Genomic DNA, 10958 nt, shown 5'->3' with positions numbered 1-10958 from the left:
GGGGCCTCAGGTCAGCTCAGAGTCAGTGATCTTTCTGTGGAAGGTGCTGTCACTCCAGCTTTTAACCAGTTGGGGTGGGTAGCATTTATGAACTCATCCCAAGCTTCTGTCCATAGGCATAACCTGTTCTGCTGACGCTACCAGCAGCCTCTGGATCACCCACAATTACAGGCGCTTCCGGGCTTTTGCCACCATGGAAGAATTCTCAACCCTCAACCTGAATTTTGAGGGGGTAGGTACCATGGCCCCAATCTCCTTACCTTCCCCACTACAATTGTACCCTCCAATGTGTACACTGGGCAGGAAAGGAGTACAAAAGTTGGGGGGATGGGATGGCTAGGTGATGCAGTGAATAGAGCACTGGCCCTAGAGTCAGGAGGACCTGAGTTCAAATCTGACCTCAGACACTTAACACACACACACAAAAAAAAAACTGTGTGACCTTGAGCAAGTCACTTAACCCCAACTGACCTACAAAAAGCAAAAAAAAAAAGTTGGGGGGAGGGTCAGTCATTATTGGGCTTGCCAGCCACATGCAGACACAATCATTCCATCCAAAGTATCAGCTCCAAAATACCAAAGAGGGAGAGAGAAAGAGAAAGAAGTGTATTACCTCCTAATTATTCATCCTAATAGGGGAGACATGAGGGTAGATAAAGATACATGGATATATAATCCAAAAGATTTAGGCAAATCAAAATACCAGATAATGTCCAAACTGCAGAAGGCATATAGCAGAGAGGAAAGAATGCCGAACTACATCCAGGACACTTGGACTCAATCCCATCTCCATGATTCCCTGAACAAGTCACTTTATATCCCTGAGTTTCACTTTTCCTCATCTGTAAAATGGGTTTTATAATACACTCCCAGGGTTGTTGTAAGGAAAGTGCACGGTAAACCTCTAAGCCCTAGAAATGTGAGCTGCTTGTCCAAATAGTCATTCCAAATGGCAGGGTGACCAGTGATCTGAACATCGTTTCAGGTGGGCACTGGGAGGCATCACAGAATATATTGCCGTGGGTTCTGCTTCCTAACTGAGCTGTAATCCTAATGAGTTTGCCTTACTCGTGTCGATGAAGAAGGCTCATAGTCACATATCTAACCGCATTGTATTTTCTGCTGGTAGTTTGCGGCCCTAACCACGCTCTCTGCAGGCCAGCTGGCTCAGGTCATTTTGCAGACAGGAGCAGTAGCCGATGAAGCTACCATACTGAAAGTCATGGGCCAGATAAATACAACCTTGGACCTGGCACAATTTTTTAACAGCCTCAATGCCCTGTCCCAGGTGAGTATTAGCTCTCAGGCCTCCTAGGCTTAGCACTGAGGGGGGTTAGGGAGGAAGCTTCATGGATTATCTCTATAAGGGATGAATTTTCCCAAGGGTCTTTGGGATCATTTGCTTGTAATTTGCATAACTATTCCAGGAACTTGACCTAAGAGTTATAAAGTCTGGTTTGGTTGTTGGGACAGTAGTTATCATTGTGAGAATAAGGAAGCCCAAATAACTGGGGTCCTCCCTGACACAGTTAGGAAGTCAAACCTAGGCAGACCCAGGGCCTGTGAAGCCCTGGTCCCCAGCCCTGGCAAGAAATTTCTGAACAAGCCAATATTGGTCTTGCAGGCACAGCTCCAAGGTGGCATCCACACAGGCCTCCTGCTCCGCCTGGCCTTCCAGCACCTAGTGCCCCACTTTCCCAAGTTCCAGAGCACAGACTTTGCCTACTGGTTCCAGAGTGGCCTCCAGAATGTACTACAGGCAGTGAATGAGACCCTTGTTGCCCAGATCCCCCTGACCATCTCATGTGATGCTTACCAGAACATGTAGGTCCTAAGGCTGGCTGAGGGTATCTGCTTACCTCTACTCCCTGCTCTATACCCAGGAGACAAGACCGCTGGGCAGATCATCCAGGGGCTTCTTCTTCCTAGGGAAAGGGAGCGTCATGATGCATCACAGGAACATCAATCAGGGCCAGAATGGACCTGAGAAGTCATCCAGTCCAATCCCTTCATTTTATAGATAATAAATAACACAATAAGAAATGTAAGATAAATAAGAAGACAAGATAAAAAAACTGAATCTCAAAGATGTTAATTTTTTTTACTACATACTAGTAGGTATCTGAGGTGAGATTTGAGTCTAAGATTTCTTGCCTCCAAGCCCAGGCCTACCTGCTTCCCTATGGCTTTCCTCTATGATTCTTCTAGGCCAGGGGTGGGGAACGTGTGGCCTTGAGGTTACAAGTGGCCCTCTAGGTCCTCAAGTGCGGCCTTTTGACTGAATCCGAACTTCACAGGACAAATCCCCTTAATAAAAAGATTTGTTCTGTAAAACTTGGACTCAGTCAGAAAGCCATAACCAAGGACCTAGAAGGCCACATGTGGGATTAGTTAGTTACCCCCCTACCTGGAAAGGAACTAATTCAACCAGATCCTGATTTCAGAATGGAGAATAACATAGAATAAATACAGGGATTCAGCCAAAGGGCCACACTTGAGGACCTAGAGAGTCACATGTGGCCTCAAGGCCATAGGTTCCCCGCCCCTGAAAAAGCAGTTTAGTGTCCAGAGCAAGGAAAGTGACTGATTCAATTTATCCAATCAGCATTCATTAAACACAGAATGCAGAAGGCATAGACCTAGAGGCTGGGGATGAAAAGACCAAAACAAAAAAACAATCCCTGCCCTCAAGGACTTAACATGCTATAGTCCAGAATTAGGCAGAGACTATAAGAGGTGGAAGAGATTTGAAATATCTAAAATCATAGTTTTAGAACTGAAAGAGACCTCAGGAATTATCTAGTCCAACCCCATTTAAAGATGAAGAAACCAACGCAACAAGTGGGGAAGTGACTTCACCAAGGTCACTTACCTCCCAGGTCTCCTAGCTTCCAGGGCAGTGAGATTTCCACTGTGCCATACTGCCCTCTGTCTGATCAGGTCACATAGGGATGTCACATTTTAGGAAGGACCTGGACAGATTGAAGATCAGATCAGTAAACCTAGAATAAATGCCATATGAAGATTGGTTGAAAGAATCAAAGAGGATTAGGCTGGAAAATCCAAGACTTTGAAGGACACCTGATTACCTTCTCTAAATATCTTAAGGGTTATTGTGTGGAAGATGAGTTAGGAATGTCCTACCAAGCCTCAGAAGGCAGAAAGAACTAGAACAATGGGCAGGAGTCACAAAGAGACATTTACCTAAGGGAAAACTTCCTGACAATTGGAGAAATCCAAGAGTGGAATGGACTTTACTTCAGAAATTGGTCGCAGGCACGGTGGCTGGAGATCTTCAGACGCTGCTCAGATACCTACTGGCTGGAGACACAGCCCAGGGGCTTCCCCGATGGGTGGAAAGTTGGCATAATTGACTTCCGAAGTGGGTCCCTTTTAGTTCTGAGATTCTCCAAGGAGATTCACATGGGTGACTGGAGGAAACAGAGCTCAGGGACCTGCAGTGCTGGCTTTGTTACTCGATTACCCAGGTCTGTGCCCACTGTTCCTAACCCGTTAAATGGTCTCTTGACGCCCAGAGAGAAAGGGATTTTTTCCTCCCCTGGGCCTCATTTACTGCCAGGGAGGGATAGAGGCCCCAAGGAATGGGCCAACCTCAAACAAAAACAGGACAGAAATATCCCTTTAAATGTTTTCCAAGAGCCTCATTAGCTACTGCAACTCCTGTTTACTCCATACATCAGAAAAGTTTCTATTTTTTTTTAAACCAAACTGCCACAAGTTGGTTTCAGCTCAGACCAGAACACATCCCCCTCATCGTGTTCATTGTACAGTTTTAAGTACCTACAGAGTGCAGAGAATCATGTCAAGCACCAGGGAAGAAACAAAAATACATCATCCTAGCTCTGTGATTTGCTAGTTGTGTGTCCTTGGGTAAGACACTTAGCCTATAAAAGAAGCAGTTTGAACTACTTGACCTCTCAGGTCCTTTTTACCTCTAAATCTATCATCCTATGATCCTAAGAGCTGGTTCCTGGCCTCAGAGAGTTTGCAGTCTAGTGTGGGGGTAAGCACATAATACACAGACAGCCGTAATACAAAGCAATGTGATGGGTGCCAGGCTCAGGCCATGGTACAAAGAAGGGAGCTCCAGCTGAGGGAGATTGCTATCGAACAATGTCTCTACAAGAATTCATTTTCTTCCTAGTCAAGTGAGGTGGGAGATGGGATTTCTTGTTCCTTCTCTAATCTCTAGAAGACAAAATCCATTAAGGACAAAAATCTTAGTTGGTTTTCAGTGGGATAAAAAAAGGTTTAAGGGACCTGGACATAGCTGTTGGTGTGGCATACCAAGGCATGTTAGCACAGGGCATGGCACATAGTAGGTGTTTAATGAATGGTTTTTGATTTATTAGACACCTGAGGCAAATCATTTCAACACCCTGGGCTTCAGTTACTCCAGCTTTCACCTGTACATGTCTATGTCAGATAACTTCACCCTCTGTTTCTGTGATTTTCCGTTTCTGCATTTTCCTCCCACCTCGCAGACTAAAAGGATTCAATAATGTCTACCAGCTCATCCCTGCCCCCAACGCCCCCAGTGTATATGGATTCTGCAAAGCCTTCCTCACAGCCAGAGCTCAATCAGGTATGTGACTATGACCATGATGCCCATGTCAGTATCTTGGTGATGATAGCTATGAATAAATCCATCCTTCATGGACTTTGGTCCCTTGTAGTGGGTATGAGCTGCACTGAGTCATTCACGCTCTCTCAAGGTCCTACTCTGTAGCCAAGGACATGCATTCAAGAGATGGGTGCTGGGATTGGGAGGGAGAGGGCATTCTCGAATCCAGAACTGAGCTAAGCCTGGACATGGTGTTGGAAGAGGAAGGGGAACCTGCGGCCTCAAGGTCACTTGTGACCTTCTAGGTCCTTGGGTGCGGCCTTTTGACTGAGTCCAAATTTCACAGAACAAATCCTTTTATGAAGGGGATTTGTTCTGTGAAGTTTGGATTCAGTCAAATTGCTTCACTTGAGGACTAGAGGGCCACGTGTGACCTCGAGGCCACAGGTTCCCCACCCCTAGTGTTGGGGCTCTAGCTATAATCTGAGTTAGGGATCAGGAGTTAGTTTGGGACTAGGATGGGAATCAGTCCAAAGTTAGGAAAGGAGCCAATTTATCACTAGGTTTAAGGGTCAGGCTGAAGTTACAGGTAAGGAGTCATCCAGGGACCGTGGTTAAGGCTCCAGTGACAGCAGCTTACGGATGGTGAATAAAAGTTTTATTTGACTCAGAAGTACAATTCTCTGGTCCACATTTGCACCAGCTCACTGAGGGGTGGAGACATGAACTACACAAATCCTAGACCTCCATTAGCTACACTCTCCCATTCAGGTCCCAGCATCCTAGAATCTGAAGTCAGAACAGACCTTAGCAGTCCTTCCCTGCCCTGAAGGGAGGTACTCATGAGCAATGAGGTAGTCAGAGGATGGGCAGGGTATACCCAAGAGGAAGAGAATCCCAGGAACCCAGAATGATGGCAGCCATGTCAAAGCCCCCACCCCAGACCTGTACCTCTTAAGGAACTCCCTGTGGGCATGACATACCCTTTTCTGAGGTGTGGCTGGACACATACCTGGGGAACTTCAGTATCTTCGCCGACTACCAGGACCTGCTGTATTGGAATGGGAATCTCCAAGGGGTGAGTGAGTGGTCCCTGCTTGGGTGGGCTGGACATGAAGCCAGTGAGAAGGTCAGCTGTCTCTCCCTTTCTTCTCAGGATCCCCAAAAACTATTCAATTACCTTATTTCAGATGCTGAGGTCAAATTAAATCTCTGCTCCCTTCCACATTTCTCTACCTCTGGAGTTTTGCCTGAATTCTATGGTTATGGAAGGGAGGGGGGTGCTGGAACTGCTGGGGCTACTGTTATCATTATTATTGCTCCAAAAAAAACAGCATAGAAATTTTTTTTCAAAAATAGATAAACAAACAAACAAAAAGATTCCTGTTTGACTGTAAAATATAACCACAAGGACTTGGACAAGTTCTTACTCTCCCTGAGCCTCAGTTTCCCTTCATTTTATAGAAATGAAGGAGTTGGATGAGAAGACTTCTAAGGTCCTTTCCATTATGCTCATAGGCCTTTTTGTTGGGTTTTTCCTTCTGGTTGTCTTTGTTATCAATTAACATTAGAGTTCATTCTCTGTACTCACATTGTCTTAAGGCCCAGGTAGATATCAGGAAAAGAGGTGGCCTGGGATAAATCGTTGATTTCCAATATTCCTTCTAAAAATAATGCAAAGCTTAGTATAGAGCAGAGGAGTTGACACGTACTGCAGACCCTTCAGAGGAGTAGACATGGCCTGCAGACCCTTCAGAGGCCCCTCAGTTCTCAGACTCAGGATCTCACCTACATAGGGCACCTGGCTCACTTTGTCCCTACATCTTCTATAGCTCTCTTTGCTGGACAAAATGACTCCCATCCAGTTGGCCTCATTTGCCATAAAGTCTGGTGCCATCAGCCTTGAAAAAGACATGGATCTGGTCCTTGCCAGGCTCCGTAGAATGCCTGCAGAAGCTGTGGACCAATTCCTGAGGCAGCTCACTATGGAACTCCAGCCGGTGAGACCTGCACCTGGCCCTGAGGTCACCAGTGACTGGAGGGGGTAGTTGGTGGCATGGAAAATCCAAGGGTCCCCTTAAGGTTTGGCCTCCTTCTCTTTCTCTACCACTAACCCTTGTCCTGGAATTCTTGAAGTCCTCCAGTGGCCCAATCCTTCCCTCACCCATTGCTTTAGGCCACATCTGCAGTATGTACCCAAGTATATCCTCCCAGGGCCATATCCAAGATTCCAAACTTGCCTTTCTCCCCCCAGCCCCTATCCAAACTCACATTCCTGAATGAAGATATCACTGGAAAAACTGACTTGATAAACTAATTCCCTCTGACATATTAATGACTGAAAAAAGGGTTAGGAAAAGCAGCCCCAGCCCCCAGAGGGTTTTGATTCTCAGACCAAGGAGGCCTCTCTTCTCCCATTCCAATCCTCTAACTCCCATTCTCTTCTCCCTGTTCCTTCAGTCAGCTGGGGCCATCCAAAATGTAGTGGTCAGGAGGAAGATGCTCAAACAGCTGGTGGGCCAGATTCAAGGGGTATTCTTAAGCTGGAGACCAGAGGACTGGACTCTTTTCCTTTCAACCAGGCTCTCACCTCTCCTTCCCAGCCTGGGTGCTGAGGACACCCAGCTCCTTTTGTCCTACGTCTCTGGATGTAACAACTTCCAAGCTTTGTGAGTGGACGTCGAAGGAATCCTAGGCCAAAGCAAGCCAGTGGGGAAGGACTTTGGACAGGGGAAAATCAGTGACAAGAGTTGACCTTTTCCCTCATGATAGTTCAGTTTGACCAGCATTTTTTTAAATGTCCACAACATGCAAGGTTCTATTCTAGGCATTGGCTGTGAGGAAGATTCAAAATAGCAGAGTTTCTGCCCTCAATATGCTTGTAATCTACTATCAATCAATAAGCATTTATTTAGTGCATACTCTGTGCCAGGTATTGTTCATTGCTTAGTATAATACCTGACTCACAGTAGGTGCTTAATAAATATTGATTGATTGGTTGATGAATTGTTCATGCAAACACAAAGAATGAAACAATCCCTCCTTTCAAGGAGCATGTATTCTTATGGAGGAAACATTCACGTAAATAAGAATATTTTGTTGTTCAGTCATTCCAGTTATAGCCAACTTTTCATGGCACCATTTGGGGTTTTCTTGGCAAATATAGTGGTTTGCCATTTCCTTCCCCAGCTCATTTTGCAGATGAGAAAACTAAGTCAAACAGGGTTAAGTGACTTGCCCAGGGCCACACAGCTAGTAAGTGTCTGAGGCCAAATTTAAACTCATGAAGATGAGTCTTCCTGACTGGAAGTGGTCCAGCACTCCATCCACAGCACTACGTAGTTGCCCAAATGAGCATATACAGAAGGAATGAAAATAAAGAATAAATAGAAATGATACATAATAGTTACATACAGGGTGGTTTAGGAGGGAGGGATCAGTAAAGGCTTCAGGTAGAAAGTGATACTTGAACTGAATCTTAAAGGAAGAAGGGGGTATGGGGAGAGACACAATCCTATAAGGCAGAAATGAGGAGGGAGTGCATTCCAGGCAGAGGACATAGCCAGTGCAAATACATGGAGGTGGGAGATCAATATAAACAGAGTAAAGTGTGTTCAGAGCAAAGGAGAGATCTAAAGTACCCTAGGAAAAATCTGAGGAAATAGGGATTACTTTCAACTTGGGGGCAGCGAGGAGAAAGATCAAGGAAGGATTCTTAGAGGAGATGATACCTGGGCTCATTCTTGATGGAAGAGAAGGATTTCAACCAGTAGGAGATTTGGAGGCAGGACATTTCAGGCATTGGAGCTCAAGAAGCATGTATAGTTTAGAGCTGGAAAGGACCACAGGAATCATCCAGTCCAACCCTCTTCTTTACCAATGAGAATATAACCCGTGCTACATGATTCTCTGACATGACCAGGGTCACACAGATTGTAAATAGAAGGTTTTCTTTTTGCTAGAGCTGCTCAAAGGAATTGGCTGTATGAACATCCTGATGGCATAAAGGGCCAGTCGATCTTTATGGGTAGCCAAGAGCCCTGACTCCTTTAGTAACTCACTGTGTGACCTTGGGCAAATCACTTCCTTCTCTGGGTCTGAGTTTTCTCATCTTTAAATGAGGGGGTTGAGTGGCTAGGTGGTGCAGTGGATAGAGCACCGGCAATCTGGCCTCAGACACAACACAAAACTAGCCTCATGACCTTGGGCAAGTCACTTAACCCCAGTTACCCTACCTTCCTCCCTCGAAAAAGCAAATACATAAAAAAAAAATAAATGAGGAGGTTGGACCAGGTAATCCCTGAGACCTCTTCGAGCTCTCAGATGTGAACTGAGATTCTGCTGGACATGGGAAGGGTCGGATGAGCAGGGGTTCTTTATGACAGTGAGCCTGCCCTGATGCTCATCTGGTGTTCTTTCCTCAGTGTGGCATCTCTTGGGGCTGCCTATTCCTCTATGGCACCTGAGAACAGACATGGTGTGGCCCAGTCCTTGGTGGATTTTCTTAGAATCCAGGCAAACACTACAGGTAATCCTAGGGACCTAAAGGAGAAGGGGAACAAGGGGAGGGAATTTTTATCCAAAGCATCCTATAGCAGCTCTGGATAGGAAAGCACCCTGGATGGGCCTGGGTGGGACTTAATGAAATTGCCTGGAGTTCTGGTTCTGCTTCAGAAAAATCCCCTATCCCCACAGGCTCGGCCTGTGATGGAAGCATGGAGGCCACCATGAGTAGTCAGGACTGGCTATGGAAGAATTTGGGGCCATTTGTATTTGATGCTGATTATGGAGATTTCATGAAACTCAAAGATGACTTCAGTGGTGTGAGTCCCAATACCCCATCACCTGCTGAGAAAGCATTCTTGCTGCAACCAATAGCCAACCACCCACCCACCAAGGGTTTACTGAGCTGCCAGTGGGCCCATGGGGTAATCAGGAGAAGCAGAAAATCCAGGCTTTGGGGTCAATCATTTAACAAGTAATTCAACCTCCTTGGGACTCAGTTTCCTCATTTTTTAAAATAAGGGGATTGGATTGAATGGCTTCCAAAGTCCCTTCTAGACCATGATCCTATAAATAGTGTAAGCAGATTGCCCCTGGTTTGTGCTGAGGCCTCCCCTGGCAAGGCCACTATAGCTTGACAGTCAGCTTACTGGAAAGGGTTAAAAGTGCTTCAAACTTCCCTTTCCATATGCATTCTATCAGCCAGTAAGAGGAGTTAGATTTGTTGGGCTTTTCTCCTTCTGGCCCCTCCCTTCCCAGATTATAACATCTCTTTAGAGGTATCTCTGTCCACACCACATGATTCCCTGAGTTCTGGAGCCATTTCTGTCTCTTCTTCACTGTGGAATCTTAAGCAGATCATTGGATCTCTTTGGGACTCCATTTACCCCTTTGTAAATGAGGACAACCTTCCTTGTCCTATCTTCATCTAAGGGATGGTTTAGGGCTAAGAGAGATGATTGCTATAAAAGAGGAGGAAGTGGGAGAAGTCTAAGGTACAGTGACTATATCTCTTTACCAGTTCGACGTCCAGGAAAACCTCACATCAACACAGCTGGCCCACGTGTTCTTCACTCCTGGCATCCTAGAAGACATTGGTCTTGTGAGCACCCTCCTAACAACACTAGAAAGCAGAACTATGTCCAGCATGATTTCTTTTGTCACCGAATTTGTCTCCGTGGCCCAGCAGGTAACCAAAGACTCAGTGCCCTAGGACAGGGGCGACTAGATGCTAAAAATACCTGTGGCAAGCAGATTGGGGGAGCTACCCCTGGGGTCCTGGAGGTTTCTAGGTGGACGTGAGGGTATTTCCAGGGAATGAAAGGAATCAGAAGCAAGAAAGGAACCCCATGCCCCCAAATAGAGGTGCCCATTGTTAACACACTTTCTGCACAGACTTGGTTACTACCCTCAAGCAAGGCTCTCAGTCAAACAAGAAGCATTTATTAAGCACCTGCTATATTCCAGGCCTTGTACTAGACAGTAGAAATACAAAGATAAAAATGAACCTGTCCCTGCACACAAAAAGCCTTTATACTGTTCAAATTTACCCAGTCTTCATGGTATCCCCTTATCCTGGGGCCAAAAATCAAATGAAATAAAAACAGCATTTAAGTGAGAGCCTGAGCTGGTGTTGGAGACAGCTGGGAGGGCAAGAGAAGGCTGAGAAATGGACTCTGATGTCAGAGAACTTGTGTCTAGGAAGGAAGAAAGGAGAGAGAGAGAGAGAGACAGAGACAGAGACAGAGAGACAGACAGAGACAGAGAGACAGAGACAGAGAGAGAGACAGAGACAGAGAGAGAAAGAGACAGAGAGAGAAGAGAAGAGAAGAGAAGAGAAGAGAAGAGAAGAGAAGAGAAGAGAAGAGAA

At 45.8% G+C, this 10958-nt stretch overlaps 1 protein-coding gene across 1 annotated transcript in view; it reads left to right on the top strand.

Moving 5' to 3' along the window:
- Positions 1-6370: 6370 nt before the first annotated feature.
- LOC138144207 (uncharacterized) overlaps positions 6371-10958 on the top strand; it is a 5441-nt gene continuing 853 nt past the window's right edge. The window contains exons 1-5 of the mRNA XM_069065550.1: positions 6371-6585; positions 7046-7254; positions 9010-9113; positions 9281-9408; positions 10110-10277. Coding sequence (XP_068921651.1) covers positions 6436-6585; positions 7046-7254; positions 9010-9113; positions 9281-9408; positions 10110-10277 — 759 coding nt within the window. The 5' untranslated portion in view covers positions 6371-6435. The remainder of the gene's footprint in view (positions 6586-7045; positions 7255-9009; positions 9114-9280; positions 9409-10109; positions 10278-10958) is intronic.

Source organism: Petaurus breviceps, unplaced genomic scaffold (genome assembly GCF_028583685.1).
Source record: "Petaurus breviceps papuanus isolate PSGF00001 unplaced genomic scaffold, PetGlider_PUasm1.0 138, whole genome shotgun sequence".
Lineage (NCBI taxonomy): Eukaryota > Metazoa > Chordata > Mammalia > Diprotodontia > Petauridae > Petaurus > Petaurus breviceps.
Note: the sequence above shows the minus strand (reverse complement) of the source record. Positions and strands in the feature narration are given on the sequence as shown.